Source organism: Bombus vosnesenskii, unplaced genomic scaffold (assembly GCF_011952255.1).
Source record: "Bombus vosnesenskii isolate JDL3184/JDL3185 unplaced genomic scaffold, Bvos_JDL3184-5_v1.1 scf7180000013431, whole genome shotgun sequence".
Lineage (NCBI taxonomy): Eukaryota > Metazoa > Arthropoda > Insecta > Hymenoptera > Apidae > Bombus > Bombus vosnesenskii.
In genome coordinates, this window is record NW_022883046.1 from 1,248,145 (window position 1) to 1,267,041 (window position 18,897).

Consider the following 18,897-nt stretch of genomic DNA (forward strand, 5'->3'; position numbering starts at 1 on the left):
AGTGTAACGGCACGCGTAAACGCGTGTCCGCGCTAGAAGGCACCGGCGACTGTTGCGGAAGAAGCAAAGGACTGGTGGTATCGACCGAAGTTGGGATGAAGGAGAGAATGTACGAGAGCGCAGCCGCGTCACAGCACGCCAGCCAAAATCTGCGCGACGTCGTCCGTTTCTGTATTAACACGTTCCGAGCATTCTATGCCGGGGACGTCGGGGCTGCATTCACCACCGTTGCAGCCGCAACCGCTGCATCAGACGTCAAACGAGCCACCGCCTCCTCCTGCCGTGGGCCGAACAGTCTCGCGGCAAGAGAAGCGTCGCCGCGCGATCCTGCCATGGGCAATCTGCAAAGCGAGGCTAGAAAGAAAGGAAAGAAGGGCAAAGGGGCTGCGGATGGAACTGCGAGCACGCCAGGATCCGTAGCGGATGGTCTTGACGACGCGACCGACACCGGGGATGATGGAGAAACGGGTGACTCAGAGGAAACACCTGCTAGAAAGATGGAAGTATGTCAGAGACGTGGTGTGGACAAGCGACCGTTTCACAAGAGGCAGGCTCCGAAACCACCTGGATCTACCGAGAGGAAGGTCAGTTATAGGGAACGATTTGAATGGAGTTCCAGGTTCTATCGTGTTTTATTACGAAATGGTATATCGGCTTTCTGTGTTCTTCGATGAGAAAAGGGGATGATGGTATACAAAACTCCGCCCCTGCTAAACGGTCGAATAATTGATTCCTGAAGTTTGGACTGATTGGAATTGCTACGGGTCGATTGGAAGTTTATGGTAATCTACCGGGTATGTGTGCGTGTGAAGTTGGTTGAAAGTCACACACCGGTACGTTCAGATGTTTTCGGAAGTCGAGGCTAACTGAAACGCTAGCGCCGCATTTCAAGCAATTTAAGTACGATATACATGATTCTACGATGTACGAAAGAATGTGATTTCTTGTGTAAAAGTTAATCGAACAAATTTGCCCATTTTTCTATACGATTCCAACCACCTGCTTCCACCATTTCGAAAAAATTCACTATTTCTTTGCAGATATCCTCCTAATGAAAGAAAAGATATATATATATATATATCTAATCGGACAAAATCAAACGGCACAGGATTCAAAATCGATTCTTCAAGTACCTTAATATCGAAATAACTTGGAATTTCTTGATTCTTTATTTCAAATAGGTCAGCCCAGTTGTAGCAGAGCTTTCGGGGAAGAAGTCACAGGTACGAGAAAAACACGATAAAGAAGATGGATTTCAAAGAGCGATAGAACGAGTCGGGCTAACAGAAACGAAGACCAAAGAAAATTCATTGGAAACGCCATTGTTGCCAGCAGCAAATCAGATTCAAAAGCAAGACCCTACGCTTCTGGTCACAGACTCATGGCGGTTGGCCAATCAGTGCATGGTTGTGACTGAGATTTCGATGCCACCTAGCCAAGAATCTTCGAGCGACAGCGTGTTTACCGATCCCGAAGAATTAGCCGGCGCCACGAATGGCGCCAAAGAGGAAGCAGCCTCGACGTCATTGGCGCTTGTTTTGAAGAGTCACGAGGTCGGACCGTCTTCCATGTCCCCGCTATTCGGTGAGCGGAACTCGTATCTTCTCTTATTGGTAACCTCAATACGAGATTTAAAAATGAGTTACAGGACGTTTCAAAGTATATGGCCCGATCGTTAAAAATGGCATTTCGATGTCGGCTTAACAAATTTTTTTTTGTATCAGCTTGTCGTAAACGATAAAATGTAGTTTTAATTACGTAATTACGATAGCTTACTTGCTCGGAGAAATGATACCGCGTACTCTCAAACGATCCGTAACTTCATTTTAATTTCTCAATCAGGAAACGAGGCAAACGAGAAACTTGTTTACTCGCGAAGCGCCGGTAACGATGTACAACCGAGAGTAATAGGTATTCCGCTTCGATAAAGCTTCGATAAGAAACGAGATAAAATTTATCAGGGAGGCGTGATTTCGCCACGTGTCGCACTCGTGTTTCGCGATGTAGCCCGTTTCAACATCGAGCGATGATCACGTTCCCATTTTGAAAGTGAAATTCGTCGGGACGTCGTAAAAAATTTCATCGTTAGCCATTCAATATGACGTGGGCAGCTATCGAGGTGGCGTTTCTTCCGAATAGTTGCTGGCTTCGAGATCGTTTTTACGGAAAGGAGCATGTTTCGAGTAAAGGCGAACTGTATAGATATATGATTGGCAATTATCTCGACGCTGTCAGAGGTTAACAAGGCGGCCAACATTTACTTATCGCGCGACATTTTCCAAATTACGGAAAACGAGCACAGACGACGACGGCAAGGCGAACGCTGTGGATCGCTGTTGAGTTTTCGTGGAAATCCAGTTACGATGTGAGCCTAAAGTCGGAAAAGTTCAGAGTCACGTGCAGATAAGAGCAGCCGCCAATGCCGGACGAAGGCTGGAACGTCGTCGAGGCCAAAAACGAAGTTGTCATTAAACCGTACTCGATCAGTGAAAGTTGCACAGGTTCGATGTTTGTCTCGTTTCCTCGAGTTTTGCTTGATTTTGAAACGAATGATCGGGTGAGACTGCATGGTAGAAAACGTGCAATCGACGAGAAGGAGTAGGGAAGAATTTAAAAATATTTTAATCTTTCAGAACGACGAATCGTTGGAACGTTAATCTCGGCGCTGCCGGATCAATTAAAGTCGATACTTACGGAAGCCGAAGTCAAACAATTTGCGGCTGGAATATATTCCAGACTTGTATCGGATGGCATTATCGGATCAATTACGCTTGATGATGTGACGCGGAATAAGGAGCTTACAGTAAGACGTCTGTTCGTTCTAGTGGATGTCAAAGATCATGTACTTAAAAACAAAATAAACAAACGTGCCACTTGTTACAGGAAGATCAGTCCCAATGCAAAGATACGCAATCTATATCTGCCAGTTTAACTTCCCAAGGAGCTTCCGCGAAAGACCAACAAGATTCCGAGAAGGAGTCGCTGAAACGGGAACTCGAAAAACTTCGAGAACTAGCGAAACATGCAAACAAAACTACTCAAGGTAAATCCACGCAGACATCTCCTACGACAACTTTCCCGGAAGCAATTTCCGAAGATTTATCCAAAGGGAAATCTTCTGGAACGCTCGGTTCATCGTTGGAGAAGACTATCGTTCAGGATGCGACTTCTCAAGAGCAATCTTCGAGTGCCGCTTGCTCGACATCAGTCGCAAGTGGTTCGAAGGACGCGAAGGCTTCCGGAAACGACACGACACCGGGCCGTGTTACTCGATTATCGTTGACCCTAACTTCCCCACTGCCACAAGCTTCTTCCCCGCCTGCATACTCGAGTGCACCTCCTCCTCCGCCCCCACCACCTCCTCCACCCCCATCGCCCTTCTTAGATTATCGTTCTCAGAACAGTTCAGCCTCCGCTTCTCAACCATCTTTCTCCATCCCACCCCCACCTCCGCTACCTGCCTCCACCACCCCGACGCAATCGTTTACGTCTCAACGAAGCATTACTTCATTACCAACAGTTCCACCGCCTCCACCGCCTCCACCGCCTCCTCCCTTACCGCAGCCGACCTTACAACCGATGACAGGTGAGATACAAGCAGCACCACCTGCACCTCCTCCGCCTCCACCACCTCCATCCCCTACACCCTCGATCTTAAGACAGGCGTGTTCCATACCAGCTCCACCGCCTCCGCCACCGCCTCAGACACCTCTATTTAACTCGATACCTCCGCCGCCTCCACCGCCTCCACCTCCGCCACCACCTTTATCCTCTGCGTCAACTATCAGTCGATTAGACTCAGAACCACCGATTCCTCCTCCTCCGCCCCCACCGTTTCCCCCAGCGCCCTCGATCGGTACGGTGTCCGGAGGACCGCCGCCACCGCCTCCTCCTCCCACGCCTATGATGGGCGTGCCGCCACCTCCGCCACCACCTTCAATCGGAGGCATTCCCGGTGGACCACCGTCTATGCTACGACCGCCGCCTATGGGTATACCCGGAGGTCCGCCTCCGCCTCCGCCTCCGCCAGGAATTCAAGGACCATCGCAAGGACCTTGCCCTTTACCCGCACCTCCGGTTGGAGGTTGGTACCCAGTCAGCAGAGCGTGTGAGTAACAGGACAGGACTTGTCTACGAGACACGCTGCCGATTTCGCGATTATCAGAACGATCTTCCTCGTTTAGACATGAGAAAAGAGCCGCTCTGTCCCGAGGTTCCTATGAAACCGCTCTACTGGACCAGGATTTTGGTACCAACGGAGGTTGTAATACCAACGGGGCGTGGTTCCGTCGACGCTTCAGAATCGGCCTTTCAGGTACTTGGTTATAACACGAGCAGAAGAGGAAGAAGAGTTGTTAAGTCAAGGTTATTAATTGTATTCACTCGATAGATTCCTCTGTGGGCGGAACTAGAGGAAGAGAAAAATCTGGATATGAAAGAGTTCGCCGGCCTGTTCTCTCGTCAGGTGACCGCCAGAAAACCGGTCAAAAAAGCGGACGAGGCTTCGAAACCATCTAAGATACAACCAGCAAAGATTCTCGACTCGAAACGATCCAAGACCGTGGGCATTTTGGAGAAGAGCTTGCACGTAGACTTCTGCGAGGTTGAGAACGCGGTTTACAACTTGGATACTAGTGTGGTTAACCTTGAGGCGTTGCAGCAGATATACGAAATCGTAGGTATTCGAAAATTATAAAACGTATAGTTTAAGATTTTTCTTTATATAATATAAACGTTGTGTGATTTAATCGCTCTTAGAGGCCAACGCAGAAGGAATTGGACGAGATAAAAGCTTTCGAGGAGAATAATACGGACATTCCTCTGGATCGACCAGAGGTTTTTCTCAAAAAATTGTCCAGTATAAATCACTTCTCCGAGAGAATTGCGTGTCTAATGTTTCAAGCGGAATTTCAAGACGCGATCTCGTTCGTTGCATCGAAGTTAACAAATTTACGAAGCACGTGCGATTTTTTACGGAATTCTACTTCTCTGAAAAAAGTGATGGCGTTAATTCTCACGCTCGGCAATTACATGAATGGCGGAAACAGGACGCGAGGGCAAGCCGACGGTTTTGGTCTGGAAATTCTAGGGAAGTTGAGGGACGTGAAGTCAAATGTACCTGGTATTACGTTACTTCACTATGTTGTTAGAGCGAGACTAGCTCAAGAGAAGGATCACAACTTCGAAGAACCCTTGCCGTTACCGGTTCCGGAACCGGCAGACATGGAGGCGGCATCGAACATTAATTTTGAGAATGTCTCGGCCGAGTTAGAAAGATTAAAGAAGGAACTTCAAGGTGAAAATCTATAAGCGTTCATCTTTTTTTTTTTTAAATTCTACGCTGAAATTGTAATTTTTCTATCTTTGTACTCTTTTTTTCTTTTTTGTATTGCAGTATGTACCGAAAAATGTGAAATCGTCGTTGAAGCGGATCCCGAATCGTCAGGACCGTTCAAAGAAAAGATGGATGCGTTTTTCCGCGTGGCAAGAGCAGAATTGGCAAACGAGCAGGAAGCTTTGCTCGACGCGAAGAGCAAATTCAAGGCTGTGATGCAATTCTACCAGTACACTCCTAAAGGCGCGAAGAACCTAGACGCGGCCGATCCGAGCGCGTTCTTCGTCCTCTGGCTCGGTTTCTGTCAGGACTTCAAGGTAGATCATCCGTCATATTTTATTCCCTCGAATTTCTTTATACTTGTATAACGGATTTCGTAGGATATCTGGAAAAAGGAGCAACAACGAATAAGAAAGGAACGAATGGAAGAGATGAGAAAGAAATACGGAAGTAAAGCAAAGGTGGAAAAATTGAAACTAAGCGCCACGGGATTGAAAGCACGGATTCAAAAGCTCTCACGAAAATAAATAAATAAATTCGATATCACGAATACATCGATAGATGCGTTATAACGAGTCGAACGAATACGACTATTCTCGTCTTCGAGCGAGGATAGTGTCTGGTTGTCACGAATAAAGATAGTTTATGGGATCGATCGATCGATCGTCCGTTCCGTTCGGTCCGTCCCACTCTTTACGGCACTAATTTCGTCGAAACTAAAACGAAATAATAATTATTGTTGTAGATATATTTGTTGGCATGAATTTGTTATATTGTATATAGACTGGTTAAGTTTGCGTCTAATTTATAAATACGATTGTTCCGCGAATGAAGAAATCGAAGTAATTCTAATAAACGATACTTTTTACATGAGTCTTCGATTTTTTTCTTCTGTTTAACTCGATTCTCGACGAAAGGATATGGGGGAAATTTTTCATGTTGATTTTCTCAGTTTCATCAGTTTTTTTTTTTTTTTTTGGTGTCAAATGCGTGTGCGTTTGCGTATATTTTTTCCACTGTAATTAGTAGCGACGATACAGAACCTTCAAGTAAAGCGAAAACAGAGATTAACATTTAAGAATAGTTAATAGATTAATCGCATCATCGTACGAATCGTGCTATCTCGCGCGTTAATTATTGCATTCTAAAACGTAAAAAAATGGGGAAGAAAAAGAGGGGAAAAACGCTCGGAAATGCCTTTCGCAAAATAGATACATCGTTTGTAAAGCCCGATAGGTATAAAACGGGCATTTGCCGTTTATCTTTTCTTTTTTCCTCTTTCATCTTGGACGAAGCGGCTACGATTTCGATATTAAACGCGTTCTCTGTTCGCCTGGCCGACATTTCTAAGGGCCCGTCCGGTTCATCCGTGCGTCGGTTCACTTCGGTAGGCAGGTACGATTCGCGCAGAAGCGGTTTACGGCGATAGACCTAAGGCAATCGTTGCGTGTAGCGTAATTTGTGTCTTTTATTTTTTAGGAAATTGTCTTATTCGCGGAGTGGTTCCCGGTGCGACACCGACCCGGAGAATCGAGCAATATGTACATATACAGCGCGCCTACTATTTTCCTGTTGATATCCTTTCGGTTTCGTGTTGCTCTTTCCGTAGGGCCCTTTCTCCATCAGTAAACGAGAGACAGAGAGAAAACGATTGTAAAAGAAATAAAAACACGACGATCGAAAGAAAACGAAACAACGAAAAAGATCGACCGAATCGATCAAGTCAGCGACGCGGGACCTGGCGTACATCGCATCGTCGAATTCTGTGATTCTTGAATACGCATACATTGCGGCAACGGTTTTTACTTTTCGAAACATGAAACGTTAATCATCAGTGTTACTCGACCGGTAAAAACCTAGTCCTATGGATAACGTAAAATTACATTTACATTAATAATGATCGTTATCGCTATTCGCAGTAAAGAAAATTTATTACGAAAGAGTTAATTGGTACGCTCGGTCGCGGAACTTATGTCTAACTCGTACGTATCGTCCTCCTTACGTACAACCGACGTCCACTTCCGCAATAATTTTGTTTCTTTTTGGATCGCTTTGTAACCGCGTCCATTCTATCATCTCCTCATGTTTCTATGCATTTCATTTCTCTTTCTTCTTTTTTACAAAATATTTCAATAATATTAAGCTCTTTCACTCGATTCGGACGTCCCCAAGAAGAATATTGGCGTTAATTATCCGAAGCAGCGAAAGCTAGCAACGACACGAGCAACTCTCTCGGGTAACGGCCTTGCGCATTCGAATCTATTCTTACTATATATTAGAATATCCTAAGCGTCGACGTGTTCTCGTTTCGATCGCCGACGATCGCAGCTTTTCAGAAATGTTTGGCCTTTCAGTGACTACGATGATATCTGCTGACTACAATCGGAATGGCGCCCGTTGGTCGATCGGCGTTGGTTTGCCTTTTCGTTTAGTGGCCGGTGTGGTCGATACGGACGTATCCGATGCTCCAGAAGGTTTCCTGGATAGCTTCAAAGAAGGCGGCAGTGGCGTGCTCGATCCACTGGACGGTGTCCTTGTTCTATAGAAAAATCAGTAGTTTGTGTTATACTAGATTCTCACAGTTTACGGATTGAACACGATCGATTCGTTGATCGAAATCGATCGATCACGCGAACAAAAAATACGCAGATTGGTCGATCGGCTGCGTATTAAATATAAATGCGTGTAAATATTGCCGCTATGTCCGTCTGGGTTCTTTAAGGACGGTCCGCGTGATCATAATGATATAAGCGACAAACTAGATTACGTGTAAACCGAATCAGACCGAAACGATGATTACCTAGCTCGCTTAACGGCCGACGAGGTGTTAGTTGCTGAATTTGTACACATCGAGCTGCTCCTATAGTGTTAGAAAACAAACACGATACCATATTATTAAGTAGATCTTAAGCGGTGCTGCAGGATGAAATACGGCCGTTAATAGGGCGAAGCTGCAAATCAAACGTTGTGATAATTGTGCGAACACCGAAGGCAAACGTATAAAACATACACGTTTGCGATCGGTGTTAAGTAATTTTCACCTGAGCAGCGCGATCGTTCATCGTCAAATACAGATCCTTTCGTTGAACGATTGCGTTCGTTGAGAAGCATTTACTTACTTTGCTATCGTAAACTCGCTTCCTATGGAAACGATACTACAATATGTGAAAGCATTAAAAAAAGTACCAAATCAAAAAGGATATTCCAATGCGCATGCAAATGACATCCAGTGCAGAAAGAAAAAAAAATCAGAAAAGACGTGACGGTGTTAATAAGAGCAGGAAAGAGTTCAGCCATACCCGGTAGAATCGGTAGAAACCGTCGAGTAGTTGCTTTGCGTAGAATGAGTGGAAATATTGCTGGTCGTCGATTGTGGGGATTTTATATCCGTGCCCACATATACGGGGATCCTCGAACGGCTAAACCATCACCATTCAATTAATCAGTTAATCAACTATCGTACGCGGTATACCTATCGCGCTCCCCTTTTAGCTTTTTCGACTGATTTAATCGTTCCCTTCTTCCCTTTGACAAGCCGCGAAAAAAAGCACGAGTAATTAAACCGAGATAACAGATAATCCAACAGAAAATAAAAATGAATGGAAAGAAAACACCTCCATCACCACTGCGAGCATTGCCTACGCGATAGAGATATGAACTTAGAAGAGTGGTTACATGATACGAGGCACCGTGATTTAGACAGTCCACCTTAATAGCGCTATGTATGTAGTATATAACATGTGACAAATGAAGCTAAAGCCAATCGCCAATTTTGACCTCGATTCCATAATTGTTAATTTAGTTTACCTGATCGGTGTGCCGACACCAGTCAGGGTTGGAATGCTCGAAGCTCTATGGATCGTGCCAAACCTAAAAAAATGTTATTAACTAAATTTACGTTAATCGTCGTTAACTGACACGTGAGTACCGAATGGTTAATAGGCATGGCTCTAAAACCGTGGTCTCTGCTTTCTCTAATTCTAAATTATTCGCAGATTTCGTTCGTCGGAAAACGAATAATAAAAAAAGAAAAGGAGAAACAGATGAAAAAAGGGAAACGAAACAAAAAAGGAAAAACAAAACGGTAAGAAATGAACAAAATGCCGGGAGAACGAACACCGTATCTTGCACACGACACGTCGATCAATATCATTCCAAGATTATAGGAATACGAGATGCGAAATAGGTCACGATACATACGACCGTCGTTAATGTCTCTACCACGAGAATTGACGATGCGACAAAATCATCTAGATTCGACAAGATGCGAGGTTAGTTGATCGCAGATAAATTTCTGTATCTTTTTTCAGATGAACACACGGGAAAACGGAAGATGTCGGTACAAACCTCGCTGGAACACCACTGGCAGGACTAACCAGGCCGGTGGGCGTTCGAGGTCGTGAACTCGAACCGTTCACCGATAAGCGCTTTCCTGACACACTATTGTGTCTGCTAGAAGTAGGAGTATTCCCTGTCGTGCTGACTGCCGTTCTGCGTGGAATGCGGCTCACATTTGTCGAATCATCTGAAATTAATAGAAACACAAAGAAAGTACATATTCCAAATATTAAAACGAATAAAAGCTTGTTGATCTTTCATAAGTACCTACCAGTACTATCTAACGATTGTGTGGAACCATAGCGACTCGGTGGTTTGCTTCCTTGCCTGGATGCGGGCCTACTTCCGGGTCTACTGGTTGGTCTGGACGTTGGTCTCGAAGCTGGCCTACTGGATGGTCGACTACCGCCTGCAGTTATCGAACGATGAATATAAAATTAGCCCAAAAAATTGACTAAAAAATGATTTAAAATCTAGGATAAAAACATTTGATAGAATTGTTTACCCGGTGTCATAGAGCTTCTGTAGGGTGTACTTGTTTTCCTGGCGGAGCCAAGCTTGAAGGAGCTCTCGTTGTCGCTTAGGCTGTCCGGCGTTCCGGCGCTCAACGAAGAGCGCGATGCTCGCGACTGTCCCATGGGAACGCTGCGAGCGCTGCGTTCCCTCACCTACGCGATAGAAAGCTCATCTTGATTAAGCGAACACGGACGGGAAACCAAACGGAAAAATGCGTTCTACCAGAGGAGGCGAGTACACGGTAGAAATAGAGAGGCAAACAAACAGATAGACAAATAGCGAGAATTGTTTGAACCGGTCGACGCGCGAGTGGGACGCGCCGATACTGTTAGTTGAAGCGATACACGTCGAATCGCAAGGCGGAAGGAAGCGAATTCAAACGACAAAAAATAAATATTTTAATTGGAAAAATTACTTTTTCTTTTTCTTCCTTTTTTTCTCTCTTTTTTTTTTTTGTATTTAGAGAATTACAAATTTCCTTCCGCCACGTGACGTTTGCATCAGCGATATCGCGAAGAAATCTGATTCTTTCTTTCCGCGGTGCTCCTCGGTCGTTCGTATATAACCATTCAACGCCACCGATGCGAACTAGAAACCGATCGATCGATTGAAGGAAGAAGTATAGAAAAAAACAAAACAAAAAGACCAGTGAAAAAGATAGAGACCACCGTGGTAGCTCGAGAGAGATAGACAGCGACTTTTTACGTCTAAGGAAAAAAAAAAGATCCATGCAAACTTACCAGAGGAAGTTGGGACAGATAGAGTAGCTTATGATGGTTCGAAGTATCTCCGATCAACGCCACTATGCACGCACCAATACAGCAATACAGGAGATCGTTATGCACATATTCGATACAGTAGTTCACCGTATCCGCGAATCGCGTCTCGCGAAAAACGTTACACGTCCTACAACGTTCGGCACCCTCGATATTCGATCCAGAAGAAAATAGTAACAAATTCTAAGCGGGCGAATATAAAAGAGATCGAGGATACCGATCGTTTTGAAGACGAGCTGGAAGAATTCTCGGTTCGTCCTACGAGGAAGGGGAGATCGTTCAGAGGCATCCAATTTAAGAAATTAGACACGGCAAATTAGGCTAACGAACGTGGAAACGAAAGACAGTATAAAAACCCCCGAGAGCTACTGCGAACTCGAAACGAAATTTCGTTTTACGCGTTCAGTGTGATACATCGTCCCGCGAATCGGCCTAAAAACCATGAAAAGTACGATCGTCGAGCTAAACTACCATTTCTACCGCATGCATAGATGATTCTCGTTAAAGCGATGATGCCATGAGACGTGGGGGATGTTTCGCCGTGTTCATGTACGCGCGCATCGCCATGAGAATCGAACGACAATACTTGCGGGAATGCTGAGAGCAGCGGTAGCGGTAGCAGTAGCGCAAATTACAAAATATACGTATATATATATATATATATATAAATGAAAAACACAAGAAACAGAGATCAAGAATCGGGACAGCGAGATCGGTACGATATAGCCGGGCGTTGAAATCGTGAACAACGAGTCGTTCCCATCGGTCGTCACACGATGCTGAGGAACGTGATAAGCGCACTCGAGGAAGACAAATCACTATCACCCCAAAAAAAATAAAAAAGGAAACAAAGAGAAAGAAACAGAAAATAAAGATGAACTCGATAGAAAAATAAAACGGTTAATCAATTGTATTGGATAATACAATGTGTGTCACACCATCGACAGCAGAAATTAAAAGAATAGACAGAGTTTTCTTATTTACCCAATGATAAGAGGGGGCGTGCATGTGGAGGGGATACGAGCACGGGAGGTCCTCCTTTTGCCTCAAACTCTCAAAAATCGGCGTCAGCTGGTTCATAAACTCCTCCGCTACACCATAAACGAAAATTTTAGGAATACACCGGTCGTAAATGTGGCGAAAGCACCGGTTTTCTCACGTTTGTCCGTCGATCGAACGAATATTGGATCTTTCGACCGATCTCTTACGAATTCCTCCAAGCTTTTTTCATATATATATAACACTATTTTATAACAGCCTTGATATATTCATCGATCAAAAGCTCCATATTCGCTCTGTCAAGTGAACAGATCACTGGAATATCGAGGAGATTACGGCGATGTCGAGCACGTCGCTGGAACCGACGTCGAACGTTGGATTCTAACGATTCAATGTACAGATTCTGACAGAGATAGAGATAGAGAAGAAAAGAATCGTCAGGAAAAAAAAAAGAAAAAAAAATAGTGATAGATTCTCGTGAAATCGCATCTCCTGAGGTGAGGTATTCTCTGTATTCCCTCGGCGGAATGAAGCGCCAAGGATCGTCCCGATTCACTGCACGACCCGTTCGATCCCGATTTCGAGGGCGTATCAGCGTGGCTAGGGCCGGGAGATATTTTCGGGGACTTGATAGGCTGAAAACCAAAAAGGACCTCGGAGTTGAGCCGAATGAGGGACAGGAATGGCTGAAAGCAATTACCTCGAGGTGCAATTGGCTGAGCTAAGGTAGCTGTAGGTGCGACGATTGCTACCACTTCGAAAGCTGACATGCTCACATGCGAGGATAAAAAAGAATGAGTCCAGAAGATTGGAAAGAAAAACATAGTCCCTGATTTCCTCGGATCAGTGGTATAATACTTACCTAAATCACAGCGAGGTCGTCGATCGAGCTTAGGCGTATATAGACCAGAGAGAAAGATGACCGGAGTAAAGCCGAGATAAGTCAAGAGATATAGAAACGACATGAGGGAGAGGGATCTACGATGCGTGCGATCGTTGCGATCGATATCGAACTAAGGAAACTCCGACAACATCATTCACCGTGGAGCATCGATCGGCTTTTGGGCGGCTGAACGGATCAACGAACGATCCAGCGGTCCAGGTTGCATACATTTTCTCAAACCACCCTCAAACGGGCAGACTCGAGCACGCGACTCGATGACATGAAAAAGATATACAAATGTTTAGGCCTCGTTCACGCAGTTACTGCGAATTTGAATGCACGAGTGGCGATAAACAAGTAGCAAGGTAGCAACCTACGTTGAGAGTAGGAGTTATACGTTCACATAAACAGATTGTTAACACGAAAAGATTAGTTGCCTCGACACGTGTGTGCCGGGTCTCGCATATCTACGCAAAGGAGGCCATAAGGTTCCCCGGATCGATCCCGGACCATGATATCGAAATTCGTCAAATTGCGAAATTCAAACGAAATGAATGACTTTCGAATGAGTTTGGAAACTCGACGATCGCGACCTAAAGGATCGATCGAGGATACGAGAGAATGATGATACACACACGTTACCTTGGTGATGGGTCCGGCATTCGCGGATGAGATTGGCGTACGCTGCAGCGTCGAGGTTGGGCTCGGTTTCGATCTGAACGCCGTCATTGTCTGGCTGACGCCATCCGCCAATATGAATTGTTCTCGCAGCTCGATATTCGTTCTTCCCTTGGCTACAGTGTGTTGCGTGCACGCAAGTTAGAAGGAAGGCGTTACGGGATATGTATCGCAGGGTGTCGAGAAAGGGAGCGCGGGGCCAGAGTACAGAAAATAGTATTTTTTTACAAAGAGACAGAGAGAGAGAGAGAGAGAAAGAGAGAGAGAGAGAGGAGATAAAACGAGCGTAGAAAGAGGTAACAATATATAGAGCAGATAATTAACGGGTAGCCGAGAAATAATAGAGGAAACATAGTATAAATCAGAGCGATCAAAGATATACAGAATACGTAAAGCGATCAGATATACGTAAGTAGGGGCGTAGTTACAGCGGCGTTATCGAGTAATCATGCGCGTTATCAATAGCGACAGATTAAAGAGCCGATTTGGTCGAGTTTTATCGTTGCGAGGTGTTTGAGGTGTCGTGCACAGAGAAAGTTGGAGTTGAGAGTAACAGAGTAGAGAATGTATAGGTTATTGTAGCGGTAATAGCGAGAGTAGATAGTAGTAGCGATAGTAGCGGCGGTAGTATCAGTTAAAAGGCAATGATAGCGGCGCACGCGGTATGTTCATGTGCGAGTGTACGGTAGAACAAAAAAGAAACAAAATACAGTGTATTATAGAATATTCGTCCGACGATAATTGTGAAAGGTTCGAGTGATAATTAAGGATAAAAATCAGACGGATATCGTGTTGATCACGATAAGATTCGAGGAATATTTTTGAAACGTTAACCGCTTTGATTTCATATGAATTCAATTATGATTCCCCATTATTTATGTATAATTCCCAGTTAATTATGCTATTAGAAAAGTGATCGTATGCCATGCGAATCCTGTCGACGTCGAAAGTCAACTAGTTAATTAATTTCAGAGCGTACGCAGATAGTCAAATTCAATCTGTCTTCGACTAAAATCTAATTAGAGACCGGGTAAATAAGATTAGCTGACTTTTGACGACGACGGTAGTAAATGATAAATGAGATATCTCGATATACGCGGAACCCTTGTCGAGTAAAAGAAAAAAGAAACGTGAATACGGCTTTGAAGAAACGGATTTTATTATTTCGGTATGTAATGGAAGAGGAAGATGACTGAGAAAGGTAAGACGGTTCTATCTTGACAAAGTAAACGCGAGATCTACGCGAACACGGTTTAAGATTCTCCGTTAGAACGATTCAAAATCAGAATTCCGCGTTGCATGCCACTTTACTTACACACAAACACACACACACGAAGTCTTCTGCTCGACAAACAAACATGAAAAGAAACTAAAGTACACAACAAAATTTGAACTCGTTGCGAAAAAGCAAACTTATGTACACGTACAAAACACGTACCATGCAGGATGTTCATTTCGTGGCCAGTACGATCGCAAAATACATTTTTGAAGATGCTCTTCTTTCTGTTTCATAGAGCGTAAAAAGAAATGTGAGAAAAGAATATTTTTTCTTTGGAAAAAATGTAACGTATGGACCACGAATTGAAATTATTCCCATATAAAAAGATCCTCACCGAGCGGACACCAACCCTCATGTTGTTCCGGTTTGTTAGGGTCCGGTATCGGCATTAGAAAAACTTAACGAGTTAATTACGATTTGAGGACTTTAGTTGGTCCGTTTCTTTGTCTTTTTTAATATAAAGTAGACGAAGGCATGCAATACTGAATGAACTGAATGCGTAATTAAAAAATGTACACGTAATGAAATCGGGGAAGTACGTCGATAAAATTGTGCGCAATAAAAGATGAAATGATTCGACGGAACAAGGTAGAATGTTGTTATTTTGTTCGTTAAGGTTGGAGATCAGAGGGACTGGCAGAGGATGACGTTAGTTACGTACAAGTGACAAGCAATATGAATCTCCTAAGTATCAAGATACATTATAATCGCTTTAGTCAACTTGCTAGTCAACTGAACGATCGAGTTCCACGAACTTGTTTTGCAAAACCTAATGCAACAGAATCGGCCAGAACTTGTAACGATAAAAAGAAGATAAAACTGAATATTGAAGTAATTCGTGGAACGGAGAGTCGTTCGTTGTGATCAGTGATTAAGGTGAAATGAAAATCTAGCGAGTACGCAGGTAGATATTACGCGAAGCGGAGGTCGTACATAACGAGCACACGCTTTCTTCTTCTGCTCATATACACGGTGTTAAAAAACTCGCGTAGAGTCGATTAATGATTAGTCACGCTCACACTTTGTACCTCAGGAGCTGAGATCGTACACGTATACCAAATGTAGGTGAATACATAGCATCAACAAAAATGCGACACAATGGAGAGAAATGAGAATGATCGCGCGGGAAGAATCGATGAGGGGGTTCGTTAGTGAGACAATTTGATGAATGAAATATTTTTTTAGGATACAAATGTTACACGATCTGTTTTTTTTTGTCAATGAACGCGTATACAAGTAAATATTTATTCCCGAGGCAGCGGAAAGTAATTGAGTTCGATTTTTCTTTCTTTCAATTTTACAATTTCGGTACCCTTATCAAAAAGACAGAAACAATAAAACTCAAGGTAAGAAGCATATAACGTTAATAAACGTATCTCAAACAAAAGGACAAACAATTAAATCCCACACGTCTGTTTAGTTGGTAAAAAAATATAAACGCGTTTAGCTGCCTCTTTTGGATGAGGATAAAGGATAAGGAAATAGTGAAGTTTTACTTTTAATTAAGACCCGATCTATTTGTGTCACGTCCAAAGGTTGATAGGGGCGAAACGGAACGGTCGAAGGAAAGTTTGTAAAGACTCGTTGTTATAGTAAAGAAAACCATTCAAAATTAGACCAGGAAAAAGTCCGTACTCATCGATTCCGACGGCATAATTCGGCGGTAACGAAGTAGAGAAAAAGAAAAACAGACAAATTAAATGAAAGAAACACTTACCGCGGCAAGGATCATTTTTTAATAGAAATTCGTCCAATGCTACCCATCCACCACCGACTCGTACCATCACGGTCGATCGTAGAATCCGTACCAACCGCAACTTTTGACTGTCTCCAAACTGAAAATCAGATATATTTTCGAATTACAAAATCCCCCCAATCGTAAAGTAGAAATTAATTTCGAATATATACCCTATATTTTCCTTCGCCAACTTGGAATACACGGAATTTCTGGCGACAAGTACAAAGCATCACCAATCGTTTTACTTCATCGTGAATCTTGTCAGTGTCGTTATACGTTCTGCGTTCCTCCCAGTCTGGTCTTAGAGCCGCGATGAATTCCTTCCAATCTATCAATCCTTCACCGTGGCGATCGAACAAATCTGCGACCGCTCCCATTTCTAACCGTGAAGTCTCGAATTCTTTGCGAATAAATCATACTCATGATGTTATATTTTGTTATCAAAAAAATTTAACAAGTTAAAAAAGGAACTCACTGGTGTTCATGATTCCTTGAATGAAGTCCTCGCGTGGAATCAGTCCGTCGTTATTCTTATCCATTTTCCTGAAGAGATCTGTTAATCTGGACTTTTTGTGGTTCATGAATTTCAGGAACTGTAATGGGACAATTTTAGTGGTCGGATTACAAACGAAAGACGAGTCAATATTAATGATTCTTTCTTGTATACTCACTCTCTTGCGCCAATCTTCCCAGCTGAAGTTTGCGACACGGTCCAGTTCTTGGATATAATTATACTTATCCTGTAAACGACGTTGACGTTCCCACGCCAACATCCAAACGTGTCTCCACCTGTCCCACAGCAGTTTTACTCTCGGACTACGGAATTCCGGTTCGGCACCTTTGCTATATGGACCAAAAAATTACGTCAATACCTCCGTTCCTCGTCGCGAATTAAATAAACAAAGCATGTAAGGCAAAGGAAGCCGATGAACGATAAAATATGTAAATCACCAGAAACGACCTCCACAATGATTATTCAAAACTTAACAGATAAAAAAAGCACGAATAAGAGAAGATGGAGAAGGAAAGAAAAGAAATGAAATAATCTATGAAGGAGAATTGTTCATCCATAACACGACCGACGCGATCGATTAAACTGCAAAAGATAAATAGAAAGATAAATGGAAAAGTGTGTTAGGGGTTTAAAGCAAAGCACGGATGATTAGGAAGAATCGAAGTAACGGTAGGTGTGACGAACCTTCCTTTGGGTGGGAACCGTGGGCCGATGTGCGGCAACGAATCGGGCGTTCTCTCACGGCCTGGGCTGGCTCGGCTAAACAGGAACATGCGTCACATCACTTGACATTTCTCTACCCAATACTGGCAGAACTCGCGTTTTCGTGCACCGATCGCTCAAACCCATGTCAACGATCGATCGTCGAGTTTCCTTGTGAGACGAGCAAACGAAGGAAAAAGGAAGGGAGGAAGGAGGATAGGCCACGTAGAATGCTATTCAAGCATTACTTGTGCATAAAAGAAAAAATATTTAATATTCATTTGACAATAATGTTTCTAGATAAAGCGGCCTATTCTCCGTACGTGTAAAGTGAACGCCTTGGATGCGCTTCGAGTGTCCGTACTCGTTTTTTCAGACTCAGATGTACTCTATCACATACCATGCTGCTACTTCGAAATGAACCGATCAGAGACCTCGACAACCCGTTTTATTCGTGAACGCACCTTTCTGTCGAAACCACCAGCTGTCCTCGTAGACGTCCGTACTTAATCATTATCAAAAATCGTTTACGTAGACAAAGAAAAAAGTAAAAAAAAAAAAACAAAACAAAAAATAAATAAATATAACTAGAAGAGTAGAGTATCAAACGCAACACATGCACGGGCAAGTGTAATTTCCAAAGGACAAAGCGCAAACGAAAACGAACAAAAAACGTTTCAGTTACTTAAATCAATATCGAGAAGCACATAGGCGAATCTCGTTTACTTTCTCTACCTCAAACAAACGACGAATTTTGACGAGCGCGATCTTCGGCGATCTTGACATTTGAACTCACTAAAAAAAAATTGGGACCGAAGACAAAAGATAAATAAAAAGGAACATGAACGTACGTTGGGGCAGGTGACTTAGCCTTCGTTATCTTCATCGTATCTTTCGCAGATTTGATCTGTCTGGCTTTGCAGACGCGGTCAACTTCATTCTGTCTTCGACTGGTGTTCTCCATAAATTCTCTGTGATCCACAATCAACATTTCTAAAGTAGCTTTATCGTCTGGTAGAGGCTCAGCTTCAAGAGCGTTGAGAGTGTTCTCCAAACCTTCTAACCACGACAGTAGTTCTTCCAGAAGATTGTCGAGGTCCTGAAGAATGAATAAAACAATAAACAAAGTTCACAAATTT

General features: G+C 43.5%; 2 protein-coding genes across 50 annotated transcripts in view; one reads left to right on the forward strand and one right to left on the reverse strand.

Annotated features, from left to right (window-relative positions):
* Positions 1–71: 71 nt before the first annotated feature.
* On the forward strand, positions 72–6,205 carry LOC117238079 (formin-2-like). The gene is made up of 9 exons (XM_033502704.1): positions 72–584; positions 1,182–1,584; positions 2,634–2,803; positions 2,884–4,108; positions 4,185–4,315; positions 4,391–4,675; positions 4,759–5,296; positions 5,396–5,652; positions 5,716–6,205. Exons 1-9 carry the CDS (start codon positions 96–98, stop codon positions 5,860–5,862), a joined length of 3,645 nt encoding a protein of 1,214 aa, XP_033358595.1. The 5' UTR covers positions 72–95; the 3' UTR covers positions 5,863–6,205.
* A 117-nt stretch (positions 6,206–6,322) lies between these two features.
* Positions 6,323–18,897, reverse strand: part of LOC117238073 (microtubule-actin cross-linking factor 1) — a 52,170-nt gene continuing 39,595 nt past the window's right edge. For 20 of the 49 annotated variants that reach the window (XM_033502683.1, XM_033502676.1, XM_033502672.1 and 17 more), the window contains 15 exons: positions 18,610–18,857; positions 17,741–17,815; positions 17,214–17,385; positions 17,018–17,135; positions 16,713–16,942; positions 16,522–16,639; positions 15,139–15,201; positions 13,490–13,641; positions 10,179–10,341; positions 9,945–10,082; positions 9,683–9,860; positions 9,143–9,205; positions 8,635–8,754; positions 8,136–8,195; positions 7,712–7,874 (listed from right to left, as the gene is read on the reverse strand). In XM_033502683.1, the coding sequence (XP_033358574.1) occupies positions 7,712–7,874; positions 8,136–8,195; positions 8,635–8,754; positions 9,143–9,205; positions 9,683–9,860; positions 9,945–10,082; positions 10,179–10,341; positions 13,490–13,641; positions 15,139–15,201; positions 16,522–16,639; positions 16,713–16,942; positions 17,018–17,135; positions 17,214–17,385; positions 17,741–17,815; positions 18,610–18,857 (2,061 nt within the window). Of the gene's footprint in view, positions 7,875–8,135; positions 8,196–8,634; positions 8,755–9,142; positions 9,206–9,682; positions 9,861–9,944; positions 10,083–10,178; positions 10,342–10,929; positions 10,992–11,949; positions 12,057–13,489; positions 13,642–15,138; positions 15,202–16,521; positions 16,640–16,712; positions 16,943–17,017; positions 17,136–17,213; positions 17,386–17,740; positions 17,816–18,609; positions 18,858–18,897 lie in introns of those variants that run through there. The other 29 variants (XM_033502686.1, XM_033502687.1, XM_033502688.1 and 26 more) reach the window with 19 other exon arrangements.

Excerpts from the sequence above, each read along its gene's own strand:
- LOC117238079 (XM_033502704.1), top strand. The coding sequence starts at position 96 with ATGAAGGAGAGAATGTACGAGAGCGCAGCCGCGTCACAGCACGCCAGC. Across the intron at positions 5,297-5,395 it reads ATTAAAGAAGGAACTTCAAG|TATGTACCGAAAAATGTGAA; the intron begins GTGAAAATCTAT and ends TTTGTATTGCAG. Across the intron at positions 5,653-5,715 it reads GTTTCTGTCAGGACTTCAAG|GATATCTGGAAAAAGGAGCA; the intron begins GTAGATCATCCG and ends CGGATTTCGTAG.